Genomic DNA, 16,210 nt, shown 5'->3' with positions numbered 1-16,210 from the left:
CAGTAGTGGTTACCTAACGACCATAGTTGCTGTTATGTAACAGTACTGGTCCATAATGGCACCTACAGTTGTGATTTTCCTTACCACTGATTTAACGGTGTGTAATGATATCGAAAACCCAAAAAGTTGTTTTGCAATGGCATTGCGTAATTGTCGCGGCTGGTATTCAAAAGCATAGTGGGAAGGAAAATTATAGTTGTAGCAGCTGTTACGGACTGCTACCATTATGTAAGTCACAAGAAAAAAAAAAGTTTATTTTTTAAACTTTTTCTTCTCATTTTTATTTTTTCTTTTCCCTTTCATAAATTATTCTTAGTAATCTATGAAAGTTGGGGGAGATTACGACGATGATGATAATGAATTAATGATACAAAAATTATTTTCTTTTAATGTTCAAAAGAGATGCATTAATTAACAACTTGATATGAACACTGTTTTGGTAAAAAGATTATTTTATTTTGATAATATTAGTAATTTGATTTTTATATTTTTCAACTTCAACCTTCTAGTTTTTACTTGTTTAAGTTGTTAGTACTTTATTTATTTAATGATATATCCTAAGAGTTGGCGTAAATGCTGAAGTTCAGTATAAGTAATTCCACGCAGGACTGAGAAGCCCCACCAATTCTTTCTAGATTAAAGTTGACCCATTAATCATAAGTCAAAGCCCAATATGAATCTTGTTTAAATCTATTTTTTAAAATTGAGAAGGTAAGAAATCCATAGGTAGAAATGGTTTCTTTATAAGTTGATGGTGTCTAAGCTCCCCATAGAAATTGAGAAATGGTGCTGGCAACAGACAATTTTAGCATCTCTACTCAAGTTGGCCAAGGAGGGTATGGAAAGGTCTACAAAGGTTTCTTGCTGATGGAATGGTCATTGCCATAAAACGTGCACAAAATTACAGGGTGAAAAGGAATTCTTCACAGAAATAGGATTACTGTCTCGGTTGCATCATCGCATCTAGTGTCTTTGATTGGATATTGTGATGAAGATGGTGAACAGACTATCTCTCTCTCTGCCTCTCTATGTTAATGTGTGTATGATATCTATTCATTTATCTACCCTTGTATGAATACTAGAATTCACCTAATTTTCGTTTTAGGAGGTTTTATGAGATCATCAGTACCATCTGTGGCATGGGTAAATACTCAATTGGCACATTTAAATTTTTGAGAAATGGTTTGACAACAAAGAAACTGGTGCAACAAATCTTGAAGGGCTTGGAGAAGTATTTATGGCTCAGATGAATATGTGTGTGTGTTTGTGTTTGTGTGTGTGTTGCCACTTATACATGAAAAACAAAAATAAGGAATATGAATCCAATAGATACCAGACATTGGAGTTGCTTCAAAGTTTCTATCTTGATGGTGTCGAACCACTCGCAAACTAGTTATTAAGTAAAGAGGAACTGCTTAATTTAGGATAACAGCAATTCTTTATTCATGTTTCTTTCCTCTCAAGGTGAATTTCAGTGAATAATTACCCGTGTTAAAAATATAGTTTCTCTTTTCCTCTTTATGATCAATACTTTGCTTCAAGAGGGGCAAATTTACAACTCCATTTCTCTATTTTTTTTATTAGGGATTGACATTATGAACTGGGAAAGTTAATCTCATCATGTACATTGTTGTTGTGTATGCAGATGTTAATCAATGAGTCCATGTCAAATGGCACTTTGAGGGATAACTCTTTCTGGTTCTCAGATTCGCCCTTTGAGTTTATTTATTAATCGATTAATTTATTTTGTTTGTATTAGCTTTCTTTTGTATACCATTCTGCGGTGACTTTGACAGTTTGCCATTGCAGCTTAAATTCTTAATGCAAGTCTAGAGAGCCTCTTAAGTTTTGCAATGAGATTGAGAACTGCACTGGCTTCTGCCAAGGGTATCCTCTACCTGCATTCTGAAGATGACCCTCCGTATCTCAGAGATATAAGGCCAGCAACATATTCTTGGATTCAAAAACTCTTGTAAAATATCAAAGATGGAAATTTATTTTTTCTTTGTTAATTTTGGCAAGGGAAAATCAAATGTTTGTCAAAGTGATTTGAGAATGTTTCAAAATTTCAAGACGGTAATCTTTGGGCTTGTGTTAGAAGTCTGGAGGGTCTGAGTTAGCAATCTAGTCATTTTGGTAACTAAGTCCCATCATTCTAATTCATATGTTACTACTCAAATGGGGTTTAATCAAGATTTCTCTCTTCTTAAGCAAATTTTCATTGTTATAAGATCATGTGGCATAGCGAAGTCTGAGACTATATTACCTCTGTATCTCTATATTTATGCCTTCCATGTATCATAACATAAACAATATGAAACTTTTTGAGTTCTCGGAACAAGGAATATATAAGGAATAACTACTCTCAAATTTCATCATTGGAATGTCTACTCTTTTCTTGTTATGTGTTTAATGAAATAATAAGGAATAACTATTGCTTGCATTTTCAAAATGTTCACTATATTCTATCTTATTTGAAAGAAGAGTAATTTCATGAATTAAATGAGTTAATGTTTTGATGAAACATTCAAATCCACTCCTATAAATTCTTTTGTCGTTCCTTAATTTTTATTATATAATGTTATTTATATTTTTTCAAAATTATTTTTTAAGGTTGTTGTTAATTAGTTATTTTGATCATTTAGCATTATTAGTATGCATTAACGCAATGTAAGTGTTTCTTTAGAGACACTAACTTGGTTGCTATTCAAAAAAAAATTTAACCAATATTTGAAATTATCATAATTAACCTTAAAATGACAATTTAAGATGAGGAGTGATCTTATATTTTTCAAACCAAATATCATCAATAAATCTTCTCAAAGTGGGTTCACCAAACATGACTCATTGTCTTAATTAAAGTGTTTGATTTTTGGAAATATATAGCTTTGCAAGTAGGATAGTCAAGAGTGAACAAATGGTTGATCAATCAAGGAGTAAAAAATAGAAAGGAGAATGTAGCTCGATCAACCAGCGCAAAATCATAAAGACCAATCAATTAATTGAAGAGCATAAATGAATTTTTTCGCAGAGAGGGAAAGACAGATGAATGCTAATGTGAAACAGGTGACTCATGACCCGCTTGTTTAATCAAGTTTGGATTGAGTATCAATGGGTTATCCTTGTAACGAATGGATGTTGTGTTTTTCAAAAAAAATTTAACTATATTTTTTTGAAGTATGAAATAAAAAATGATCAAAATAAGTGTTGTTTTTAAAAATTTTAATTCGTGTTGAAATTTAAAGAGAAAAATGATAAAAATATACTTTAAAAAAATTTAAATATAAATATTGATATTTATTAATGGGTACTTATTTATAAATCGGGTACATTTTAGGGGTATGTTTTACACACCCATTTACAAGTAGGTTAATCCAAACATAAACTGTTTAAATCCCGCTCGTTAACGTCCAACGTAAATCCAAATTTCTTAACAACAAAGTTGATAATTAGAATGTTAAATAAAATTTTTATATGCTCAACAGAAGGGATATTACAATAATTAAAATTTAAAAAATATATTTTTAAAGATAATTTCATTATTATAGAATTTGTTACCGTCATAATCAATATTTTCATTTTAGGAGTAATTTAAGTTAAAAAGTGTCCTCAACTGTCATTCTAATATATGGGTATGGGCAAAATAGGAAATGGAAATAGAATTCCCTTACCTGTTCTTAGTTCTTACATGTATATATATAGACATACGCCTCTAGGGTTTTCTGTTCCTAAATCTGCTGCAACTTGAGACGAGGCGACGACCGGCGGCCATGGGGAGGAGTAAGCTCCATCGCTTCTTTGATTTTGACACTTGATTCTATTTTGATGCAATAATTTTCATGTGCTACTCTCATGCAATAATCTGTGATTTTCATTTGCTATTTTGATGCAATAATCTGTGTAATTTTCATTTGCTAGTTTGATGCAATGATCTGTATGATTTTCATTTGCTATTTTGGTGCAATAATCTGAGTAATTTTATTTGCTATTTTGATGCGATAATCTGTGTACTTTTCGATGATATCAAACGATTTATGCTTCTTCGTCGAGCCCTAGCTGACTCGCGCCCCCGTAGAGCATCTCCCCCAGCATCCCACTGCTTCCGGCTTTTTTCGCCTTGTAGTTTCTTAATAATTTTTTGCTTTCTGTTCATTCCTTGAGTTCGCCAAATAAGGAGTATGATGGTTGTATTACTTCCATGAGTGCTATCGCTGCTCTAAATGAATTCTTTAATTACTCTATTTCTATTAGTTAGAACAGACTCCCAGAGTGCTACGGCTACTGTAAAACAGGTGTATAGTCTTATCATTATACTATCCCAGCAGTGTAAGTACAAAATTAAAGCAACATGGATATGGTGATATTTTGTTCCAGGAGATCCGCCTGGTACTTTCAGTATGTGAAAAAAAAAACCCATGGAGTGCTTCTTGTTCATGGTCGTTAAACATGATTTTTAAAACATTTGCAGGACCCGCAAGGTGTTATCGTCAGATAAAGAACAAACCTTACCCAAAATCTAGGTATTGCCGTGGTGTTCCTGATCCAAAAATCAGGATTTATGATGTTGGGATGAAGAAGAAAGGTGTGGATGAGTTTCCCTATTGTGTTCATTTGGTTAGCTGGGAAAAAGAAAATGTCTCAAGTGAGGCATTGGAAGCATCACGGATTGCATGTAACAAATACATGACCAAGTCTGCTGGGAAAGATGCCTTCCACCTGAGGGTGAGGGTCCACCCTTTCCATGTATTGCGCATCAACAAGATGCTTTCTTGTGCTGGAGCTGATAGGCTTCAAACTGGCATGAGGGGTGCTTTTGGTAAACCACAGGGAACTTGTGCAAGAGTGAGCATCGGTCAGGTCCTTTTGTCTGTCCGCTGCAAGGATGCTAATGGGCCTCATGCACAGGAGGCTCTTCGCCGTGCAAAATTCAAGTTTCCAGGTCGACAAAAGATCATTGTTAGCAGGAAATGGTATGTAAACTTTTTTGTATTGGAAAACTATGTATTTCTGTTTAGCAATTCATCATGTTATCCAATGTTTCCTATTGAAAATTGATACAGAGGATGTTGTAAAGAACATGTAGATAAAAAATGTTTCCATTTTCTGAAACTGAACCAACTGAAACTATCTCTAGGTGATATATAGCTTTAACATCCTTGTGTATTGGATTTGCTAGCCTTCTGTACTTGGACTTGCAACCACTTTGTGAAGCTAGTTTACTAATCACCTTCACTAATTGCTGCCATTATTAAACTTTGACTTCATGTCTACATTTTTTGAAACCAAACCAACCAAACTATTTGCAAGAGTTAGTTCACCTTTCATTACCACAAATTGTTCATTCACTACTCTACGTAGTATACATATTCATCGTCACAAATTGCTTTATTATTCACCCTCCCATTGTACCTTCAAAAAATTATAACCTCACTGTTGTCGATAGGTGGTGCAATTTGTGTATGTATTTGGTTTTTAGTGATAAAAATATTGCTTCTTTTATTATGCGTCTGGCAGCTTATCAGATAGCTGTTGTGATATGGTGTCATTTACGATCATTTACTTTGTAACCTGTTATATTATATGAATGAATTTTAATGAGTTTTCTTATGTGACAAATTTCCACATTTCCACTTGCGATTCTGGTGAATTGAAATCACTGTATTGTTACACTGACTTTATCAGGGGCTTTACCAAGTTCAGTCGTACTGATTATGTCAAATGGAAGAGCGAGAACCGTATCCTTCCTGATGGTGTAAATGCGAAGGTTCGTCTTGCCAACTTTAGTCTCATGAGCTTTTTAACTGCCCCTCCCAGAGGGTAGTTGCATTTCTTTTACCTTCTTTCATCCCCATTTATTTTTTGTTCTCTCTCTTTTGTTTCTTTTCATTTGTCTTTTTGACACAAGAAAGTTTCTAACCTGCCACTCCGCTCTTGTAGCTTCTTGGGTGCCATGGACCATTGGCTAATCGTCAACCTGGGCGTGCATTTTTACATGCAACTGTTTAGGACGAATGGCTACGGGAAACAGTGTATGAAAGACATCTGGTGAACATTTGATTGTGTTTTTTTATTCTGTGAGTAACAGTATTCATACTTCATACTCACTTGTGGTTTTGAAGAACTAGTTTAGATTAATAGTGATTTCCAGTCTTGGGTGGATTCATGGTCGTCTCCAAGTACATTATGCATGTTGATCTATCAGATGGATGTTTCCCTAAATTTTGATGTTTATGCTTTTTTGTTTAATTTTTTGGTTTTCGGCTGTCTTTTAATTCTTTTTTGGCTATCATACTGGGCCAGCTCCTACTTGGGCAGATGTTCATTCCTCAAATATATTGGACCCATAGCAGCTTTGAATTCTTGCCTTGCCTGTGTTTAGGACCATAGATTTAAATTCAGTTTGGAAAATTCAGAATAATTTTGGATTATATCTTATGCACGTTTACATTGCTCCATCCAAGGCAGGAATTTCAGGCCCCTTCTTTTATTAATTTTAAATAATTTAGCCGTTGAAATTTGTTATTTAAAATTTTTAGGCCTTGTGTGTATGTGCTGGTGTTTGACGATTTGGCTGCTTAGAAAATATGACAGATTTTTAATGTTTTTATTGTGTTGAAAATTCTTACTTAGTGCTTGGGAGAATGGATTTGAGGCAATGGATTTAGATTTATGTGCATTTATGCCAAACCATGCTTCTAAATGCAGAGTTATGGATTGTTGGGTCCTTGGGATTTAGATTTGGAGGTCCCATTGTTCATCATTGAAGCCACAAAATGAGTTTGAATTTAAGCCTACCCCATATTTAGAGAACTTTTGGATTTGTATTAGATTTGAATAAAATTTAATACAAAATTGCATTGAAATTTGTCTAAATTTATTTAAATATAAATTCAAGGTCTAAAATTTATATTCTTAAAAAAGCACATTAATATGGTTCCAAATTCATGGAAGTAATATTAAAGTTCAGAATTTGGTTTTACAAATCTGAATCCGTATGGTTTTGATTCTAATCTTTGCCTATGATTATGATGAATTTGAGATACTCCTAGTGAACTTTTTTTTGGTTGTGGTAACCAATTAAAGATATCACCTTTTTTCTGAACTCAAAAAACTGAATGTCTCTTGCCCCCTCTGAGCTATCAATGAAATTGTCAGGCTTAAGCTTGCTAGTATCTGAAGCTCCACCAATATGAAGCTTTGTCATGTCCTCGAGTGGGTTATTACTTTAGTTCTATGCGTTCTATCAGTTGAAGAAGAATATGGATTCTCAGATACGAGAGTGGGGGGGTGGGCTGCATATGAGCAAGTGCTCTATTTAATAATAACTCATTTAAATTCATTCTGATGAATAAAATTGTGTCAATATTTACTTTGGTAAACTAGCGAGTTTGCTCATTTAATATGAACTTAGATCTTTTTAAAAAATATAAATAATATAATTGTTTAATGGACTATTTTTTAAAAATAGACTTAAAAAGAGTCAACTAATAAAGTAAGCTCATTAAGTTTTTAGTGTGTAGAATCAAAAAAAAGTTGTCTATTTACTTAATAGGAGGTTCATTGATTTGTATATTTAATTTAGAGTTTATTTTAAATTGATATTAGTTTACACATATATTGAGAAGTATTTTTTGTTAATCATTATTAGTAACATTGTCTTTGTCATGAAAAGAGTATGGGATTGCACAGCGGAATATATAATGAAGAATCAAAATATAATTCATACGTGTAGTATATCTGAAACCAATAAGAATCAATATAAAAATTTTATGTGGTTCGATAAAGCTTACATTCACAGGAGCAATCGGTAAAGGTTTTCCTATGAAAAACAAAGTTCACAATACAATGGTTTATAATGATCTTTTTATATCACAATATGCTCAAAATGATATATTTAATAACCTCATGAAGGCTTTCTTCCAAATACTCAACCGTCCTAATATTCGCATTCAAAATTTGGAATCATCCTTGTAGGCGCGAGAGCAAACGTTGACGAAAATGGTCAATTCGTCAACGATTATTGGTTCATTCGTCGACGAATGAGGCCTATTCATTGACAACTTTTGAATGTCTGAATTTTATCTGCTTTTGGTATCTCCATTCATCATGAATGAAGCCTATTCATCGATGACTACCTGCTGCATAGCACCAATGACTTCACACATATTTTTCTTCCTTTGTTTATGAACTCCGCCAAGTATAAGTCACAAAAACACAATAGTTTTTAATCTTTTAAAAATTTTTAATGATATAAAATAATAAAATACAAATTTAAACATTAATTTATATTTTAATTTTAGATCTAATTTTAAAGTTTGTTAATATATAATAATAATTTTAACAAGATTAATCTTAGCTTGTTTAGTTTGGTTTTAAGTTCGATTAATAAATGATTCGCACATGAACAAGGTTGAGTTTCGCTCGATTGGTTAACGAGATTAACTCAAACTCAATTTTTAAAGGTTCATTTATTAATGAGTCAAGCTTGAATATGCAAAAGTTTAGCTCAACTCACAAAGTGTTAATGATGTATGCATCCCTGTTGTGTGTGTGTGCGTGCGCGCGTGTGTAAATTAACATTTTTCATGTTGATTTAGCTATATATATATATATATATATATATATATATATATATATGTATTTGTTGGGTTGGTCTTGCCCATGCTGTAGGACTTATACAAATAATAAAATATAAATCAATTAAAGTAAAAATGAAAGGGAGAAGGATGTTTCCAAGTTGATTTACATTAGGCATAAATGCTTGGTTGTCATGCAGTGGCAGATCCAAGGGAGGGGTTGATTATTGATATACATTAGTTATAACATTGTCAATCATGATATTTATTAGTAACAAGTGTTTTAAAAAGTACTAGTTATTTTCATTATGTATAAAGTTGGTAAAACTAGGAAATTAGTAATCTTTGATTCAACTTATGTTTAGTCTCATTCATTGTAAAATTATAATCAAGCATGCCTTTTTTAGGTATAAATATTGTTAAACTATGCTTGCAATAAGATATAAAATGGCTATTTTGTGAATTTACTTAATTATATACATTGAGATAAAGATTATTCAAGGGTTTGAACTAATTTGATAATTGATGATTTTTATGGTATAAAGAAGTGGCGAACATAATTATGGGATAGAAATGAAGGTCTCAGAAAATCAATTTGGTTTTATTTCTGGGAGATCTACCACAGAAGTTATATATCTTTTAAGAAGATTAATGAAAAAGTTAGAAAAGAAAAGGGACGACTGAGAGAAAACATATGATAGGGTGCTTAGGAAAGTTCTATGATGGGTTTTAGAAAAAAAGGTTTATGTAGTAGGTATATTGATATCATTAAGGATATGTACGATGGAGTTATGACTAGTGCAAGAAGTATAGATGGAGAAATTAGAAAATTTTCAATTACCATAGGTATACATCAAGAATCTAGTTTGAGCCTTTATCTTAGTGATGAACAAACTAACTAAGAGCATTCACAATGAGGTTCCATGATATATGTTGTTTGCATATGATATTATTTTAATTGATAAAACTAGGAGCGGAGTGAAGACTAAGTTAGAATTATGGAGAGAAGTTTTGGAATCTAGAGGCTTTAAGATAAGTAGAAATAAGACAGAATATATGAAACGTAATTTCAGTAATGGTAAGAAGAATGTTAGATACAAAGTTAAATTTGATGATGAAAAAATAAATAATACTTGTAAATTTCGATACCTTGAGTCTATTATGCAAGCTATTGAAGATGATGTAAACATAGAGCTAAAGCAGGTTAGGTAAATGGAGAAGTACTTCAAGCATGTTTTATGATCTTAGAATACTGTAAAATTAAAAAGAAAGTTTTATAGAGAGGCTATAAGACGAGTTATACAATATGGATCGTGGATCAAAATGTTGGGCGACGAAGAAATGGTCAATGATCACATAAATTAGCAAAAAAATGATTTATATAGTCGATCCCACCTGGTGAAATTCAAGGCTTTGATTTTGTTGTTGTATACTTCCCCCCCTCCCCCCCAACCTAATTATGATTTTTGAATTGTCACAGCTATCATGCCAAGCTTGTTGCCTTGCTTCAAGGCTAATTAATTATTAACCTTGTACGGTGTAAATATATTTTGCAAGGTATGCATAGTTCATGGTGATTTTTCTTTAAGAACTCCTTAACTTTCAAAGCTTGCAAGAATATCTTTTTCAAAATTATGTCTTGTAATTCTGTTCTCTCTCTGTCAATTCGTTGTGAGCTGTTCTTCTGACCCAATAGTACTTTTTTGGAATTCAACATTGAATTCTTATTTGGCACTTCATGTTTAGATTTCAAGAAATTACTATGAATTATGACTAATTGAGCTAACTTTTTGCTTTCCACTTGTTTGTGAGACAATGACTATTCATTGGTGGACCTTTTTCCATCATGTAAAAAAGCTAAAGTGTTTCTGAGACCGTTGTGGCAGCAGTTTTGAAAGTTTTGAAACCTATGAATATAAATAAGCCATTCAAAATTTTGAAATTGTCAAGTGAGTTGGACAAAGAAAGCAAATGGCACCATTTGCGGAGTGAAATATATTTGGAGCTTCCATCTCAAGATTTGAAGGTGACAAAAAGGAAATTTGTGGCCCTCACGACATGGCGCGGTGGAAAGGCTTTATCCTAATCAGGGGATCCAAAGGACTCGTTGGTGGCTGGAGTTCCCATGTAATAAAAAAAAAAAAGATGGTGGGGGGGGGGGGGGAATTTGTGGTAATCTTTGAGGTAATAATTTAGTAAGCTCGAGTGAAATCTCACAATAAACTCCGGTATCTGGAATTGTGTTTTTTGAGGTTAAATACTTTGTTGGATTAAAATTATGAACTAGTCATTTAGATCAAAAAATTTATGAAAATTATAAAATGGGTTGGGAATTATAAATGTCCACGCCGAGTCTTTTTGAGAATTATGGATTGTAGTTTGAATCTTAGGTGTACAAAAAAATATGGGAATGTGTAAGCTTATTATTTCTTTGACAATTTTGAATTCTTAGAAATGTTTATTATAATTTTAGGAATTATATTCTTAAGGACTTGGTTTTCTAAAGAAAATGCTAGTAAGACTGTAGAATATATTGGGGGTGTAGTGACTTTGGAAAAAATTAAAATGTAACATTTTTTTTCCCAATTAGTAGCTTGGTGTATTATCCTAGTAATGATTATAAGTGATTACGAAGAGATGCAAAGATAAATGAGGGAAATAAGATTTGTTTCGATGTATTTATTTTGTGAGATGAGGTCAAAAAATGTTAATTTCAAATGAGGATTTGTAATACAAATCTTCCTTTTAAACGTTAATTTACATTCTAAAGTCCTTAATTTTACACTTCTTGGAAGACCATAAAAGTTTTCAATATCTTGAATTTTTAGAAGTAAAACTTTAAAATTAATTCCCATTCCGTAATTTCAAATAAGGATATGTAATGCAATTTTATTTTAAATATGAAGAGATCATTTTTTTTTTTTCAAACGATAGTGCTCGAAACCCTTTGAAAACTCGACAAATCCAATGAAATAATGAGTATATCCCTCTACCCTTCTCTACTTGAACACTAAGGTATTATCTCAAATGAAAAGTCGTAACCTATAAAACTCAAACTCCTCTGATCATTTGACTAGCAAAGCCTTGAATGAAATATATATATATATTTGTTCGGTTTTGTAACGTGCCAAACACTTGATTTTTGAATTCCATAGGAAAGTACGTAGTTAAAATATCCCTTTCACTAGAATTCCAATTTCCAAGCTAAGCTTTGGAGGTGAGAATCCTTTTTGAAGTTTGATGATTGAGTTTGCTTGAAAGACTCCGCAATTGAAGGGCACAAATGAATCACTTTCAATTCGTAGACTAAGGTGGACAACATCACACTTGGGTGCATGTGGATGAAAAGCACATCCCCTTAAATCTTACTTTCATATTATTATTTTTTTCCTTTTCATTTCCAAACACTTTTTTCTAGAAAGATAAGATCGAGACGGCTTCAAAAATAATAACAATGAAAGATGGTAAACGAGATGCATTTGTGATGATGGTATCTAGTTTTGATCGTAGACGTAATAGAAAAGAGAGTAGATTGATTATTGATTACTCCCTTTTGTGTAATCGAGCAATGATTTTTAATTTTGGTTCAAAAAGGTTTTTTTTAATAAAATAATTTAGGACGAGTTTGACCCTTTTTTGTCTCAATTTTTTCTTTTAAAAGTAAAAGTATTTGGTAAATAGTTTTTTTAGCTTTTAAAAGCTAAAAACTAGTTTTTCCACTAACAAATTAAGACTAGTTTTCTTCTTAACGGCTTTTTTTCACCAGGGACCAAACATTTTACTTTACGTATAATTGTAACACTAGTGGTTAGCTAACCACATATGAAAAAAAAAAAAAAAAAAAAAAAACCAAATAATCAAATCTTGGCACGTGCAGCTCTTCATTAAAGCCACTGAGGTGCTTGCGGGTCCCAAAAATTTTAGGGCCCCCGATTTTTTTTTTTAATATAATAATGTTAACATTATTTTTGAAATTCACGTGTTTTGTGGGTAGAATGCACATGCATGCAACTAAAATTATTTGATGTATTTTGAAAAATTAATTTTAAATAAAAACAAAAAGTAAACAAAATATTAAGGGCTCCTAATTAAATCATTCGCCTAAGGTCCCATATTGTGAAGAGCTGCACCTAGGCACATGTATTAACTGCTTCTTTATTAACGAGTTTTTGGCTCCCGAACATTCAACTAATCAATTAGTTCTTTACAACGTATTCTTTATTTTGACAAATAAACTATCAGTCATTGATATTTTTTCAGAATTTTCAGTAGATCTATCAACATGATCCTTCCATTAGATTTTCATCCAGTGAAAACACTTAATACGGTGAGTTCCATCAGATTATATTGAGACCTTATTGTATTAAATATATGATTTAAAATATTTTCATTTGATGAAAAAGCTTGTTCAGACCACATGCTAATTCTTAGGAGGATCTAAATTTTTTTTGTTGGGGTTGTACATTGACATGTGTGAAGATGCCTAGCAGCTTTTTGTAAGCTGAGTCAAAGATTGTGCGCACAGCACATATACCTCCAATTGGACCAATTCCCCTCTTGAGCTTTGAACGCTTTTACCAATCTGCCTAAAGAAAAGAGTGACATAGGAGAAAAGAACTACTAATGACAATGTCAGTTTAAGGAGAAAGCAAGCATGAGCTAGAATGGGACAATGGCTGAACTCAACCATTGCGTTTCTCTTTTACTTGTAAATATATATATATATTATTATAAAAACATGTACATTTATGTAAATGATTATCTAGATAATAGGTTATAACTTTTGGTATACCCACATAATAATTCATTATGCGGTTAACTTTTGGTATGTCAATATATTTGCCTATATAAAGACATGTTTTACAATAAAATATAAATAATAAGATGATTAACAACATTTAATTCCTGAAGAACTAGACTGTTAAATTTATATAACTCAAATTTTTTCTTCTTCTATTTACAACACAGTATCAGCACGATTCTGTGTTAGTTTTATAACTGAGAGAACCAATTTTTTTCAAAAATTGAAGAAGTTGGACATTATGACTTTGAGCTAGTTTCAAATTAAGTATCAGGGAGTTTGCGACAGGTCTGAAAAAATTATTTCGTGAGTTAAATCTCCAGCAGGGTGGATAAAACTTAATTGTAATGGGAGCTGTAAGGACAATTCGGATACTTCAGGAGGTGGAGGAATTATTCGGGATTGTCATGGCATGATAAAAGCCGTTTTTTTTCAAGATATTTTGGCAATGGTACGAATAATAGTGCGGAATTTAAAGCTATCAGGGAGGGAATTTGTTTGTTCAAATGATTGCATTATTTTAATGTGATTATTGAAAGTGACTCGCGAATTGTAGTTGATTGGTCTCAGAAAGGTAGATGTATTTTGTGATATCTTTGAGATTTTTGAGAGGAGCTCGTGATGGACTTAAAAGAAGTGAACGTCATGGTGACACATCAATATAGGGAAGGCAATAGTGCAGCTGATTTTCTTGGTAAAGAATGAAAAATGAGAAAAAATATAATTTACGAAAAACAATAGCCTCTACCACGTTATCTGAAAGGTATTATTTTGATTGATAGATGGGATCTCACATCCGTTTGTCGTTAGTTCAATCCTTGAGTTTTGTTTAGTGAATTTTGATTTGTTTACGATTGTTTTTGTGTCTCTATCTTCTTTGCTAGTTTTGTTTATTTTTTTTGTCCTTATTTGGTTGGTTGCTTGTATTGTTTCTGGGAAGGCTTTATTTTATTTTTCTATAATTTCCCTTTTGCTTATCTTGTAACCATAGTATTCCTCTGCTAAAAGTGAAAGTTTATTAATAAATAAATAGAGGTGTTGCCCTCTTTTAACTGAAAAAAAATGATATAATAAGTTTCATTGATATTATTATAAGATAAAAATATTGTTTCCTTTAACATTTGTTATCTAATATAACTTTAATTTTTCGTCAAACTATATTTAAGGAGAAAGCAAGCATGAGCTAAAAAAAAAGAGTTAGGAGTGTAGAATAAGTTATTTGGTTTATTTGAAAAGAGTTAGGTTAGTCTACAGAGAGTGGAGGACTTTTTGACGATTTTAATTAGGTTGGAGTGCTTTTCAAATAAGAAGTTAAATTTTGTGCTCAAGATTTGCTTGTATCGGCGTAACAAAATTAGACTTACAGGGTACAATTTTTTATTTTTATAATCCTAACTAGTGCTCTAAACTTATTGGGGTTTGTTTGGATTAAGAATTTTATTTAGAAAAAGAAAATAAAAGAAAAATAAGGAAAAAACTCATTTTCCATTATATTTTTATTTTATATGAAATATTATTAAAAATGAAAGTTTATTTAATACAACTAAAAATTAGAAAAATTGAAACATTTATGGATTTGATTTATTTTTTATTTTATTTCTCATTTTCCTTAATAACTAAATATGAAAATGTAAATTTTTTAATATTTTTTTTCTTTTCTTAATATTTTTTGAGTTCCAAACTAGGTTTTAAGACATGAGAATTACATGTTCGGTATGAAGTTAGGGAAAAGTTCGTATGAAAATTGGACTACAAGTGGCTTGGGGCTACTGGGCTCTCGAGAAACCACACCTCCCTGCCCCCAACTCCCAAATAAAAAAAATTAAAATTAAATATTGGAGATTGGTGCTTTGATTTTTTTTCTCCTTTAAATTAAAGAAAATTAATTGGTAAAGTTGAAAAAAAAAATAAAACAATTCTCAAGTTAGTTTAACCATTTTAAACAAATTATAGAAGTACTTTTTGAGGGTACATAATTTTGATATGAAAGTGTTTTTATTATAGAGTCCGCCGTAAGGATTGAGTATATGGCTTCCTTGTGTTCTTCACTCTTCCTCAAGCTTTTTAAGGGCTTAAAATTTTTTTCAAGTATTTTATCATAGAAGAGCTTTATATGTAGAAGTGTTTATATAAATTCCTTATGAAGAAGTGAGTATCTATTAAGTTAAGTTCCATTTGGAACTTGGAAAAATATGAGAGAAACGAAAAGAAAGGATAAGGAAATCTAATTTCTCATGTTTTGTTACGAAGAAAAGTAAAAAGGAAAATAAAATATATATCGAATTAATGAACAAAAATGTACTATTTTTTTAATTTTTAATCCTATTAGAACAAACTTTTATTTTTAATAGTATTTAATATAGAAAAAAAATACAATGAAAAATGAGTTTTCTTCTTATTTTCTTTTCCTTTTTCCGTCAAAATCCTTGATCCAAACATACCCTTAATGTTACCAAAAGCAATCTTAAGCTATTGGTTTAGAGATATCTTTAAGATTCAAAGATCAAACTTTGAGAAGCGAAATTTAGGAACAAATCACGAACAAGCATGAACATTCAAACACAAGATACACTTCCGTTTTGAAAAATCAACACGACTTAAAATTTTATCATATATTTTATACAACGTATTTTTGTTATTAAAAAAAATTAAAACATAATCATATTATAATTATAATTTCAGTCATTGCTAATCTAATTGACAACAAAAGAAAAAGGAAAAGAAAAAAAAAAGAGAATTCACTTTCACATGAAGAGAATGGAAGAGTGATGGAGTCCACACAGAGCATCCATGGCTAAGGTGAAAAGACTACACATTCATAGGTCTCACCTAA

The 16,210-nt window shown here is 31.5% G+C and overlaps 1 protein-coding gene and 1 long non-coding RNA gene across 2 annotated transcripts in view; both read left to right on the top strand.

Moving 5' to 3' along the window:
- Positions 1-2,200, top strand: part of LOC131149765 (uncharacterized) — a 28,293-nt gene extending 26,093 nt beyond the window's left edge. Inside the window, exon 2 of the long non-coding RNA XR_009135292.1 lies at positions 1,646-2,200. This is a non-coding gene — a long non-coding RNA (uncharacterized LOC131149765). The remainder of the gene's footprint in view (positions 1-1,645) is intronic.
- A 1,452-nt stretch (positions 2,201-3,652) lies between these two features.
- LOC131149764 (large ribosomal subunit protein uL16-like) lies at positions 3,653-6,219 on the top strand. Its single transcript, XM_058100499.1, has 4 exons — positions 3,653-3,780; positions 4,469-4,970; positions 5,683-5,764; positions 5,938-6,219. Exons 1-4 carry the CDS (start codon positions 3,771-3,773, stop codon positions 6,004-6,006), a joined length of 663 nt encoding a protein of 220 aa, XP_057956482.1. The 5' UTR covers positions 3,653-3,770; the 3' UTR covers positions 6,007-6,219.
- The last annotated feature ends 9,991 nt before the right edge of the window (positions 6,220-16,210 follow it).

Source organism: Malania oleifera, chromosome 2 (assembly GCF_029873635.1).
Source record: "Malania oleifera isolate guangnan ecotype guangnan chromosome 2, ASM2987363v1, whole genome shotgun sequence".
Classification (NCBI taxonomy): Eukaryota; Viridiplantae; Streptophyta; class Magnoliopsida; order Santalales; family Ximeniaceae; genus Malania; species Malania oleifera.
Note: the sequence above shows the minus strand (reverse complement) of the source record. Positions and strands in the feature narration are given on the sequence as shown.

Coding starts and splice junctions, on each gene's coding strand:
- LOC131149764 (XM_058100499.1), top strand. Junction 4,971..5,682: donor ATCATTGTTAGCAGGAAATG/GTATGTAAACTT, acceptor TGACTTTATCAG/GGGCTTTACCAAGTTCAGTC. Junction 5,765..5,937: donor CTGATGGTGTAAATGCGAAG/GTTCGTCTTGCC, acceptor CCGCTCTTGTAG/CTTCTTGGGTGCCATGGACC.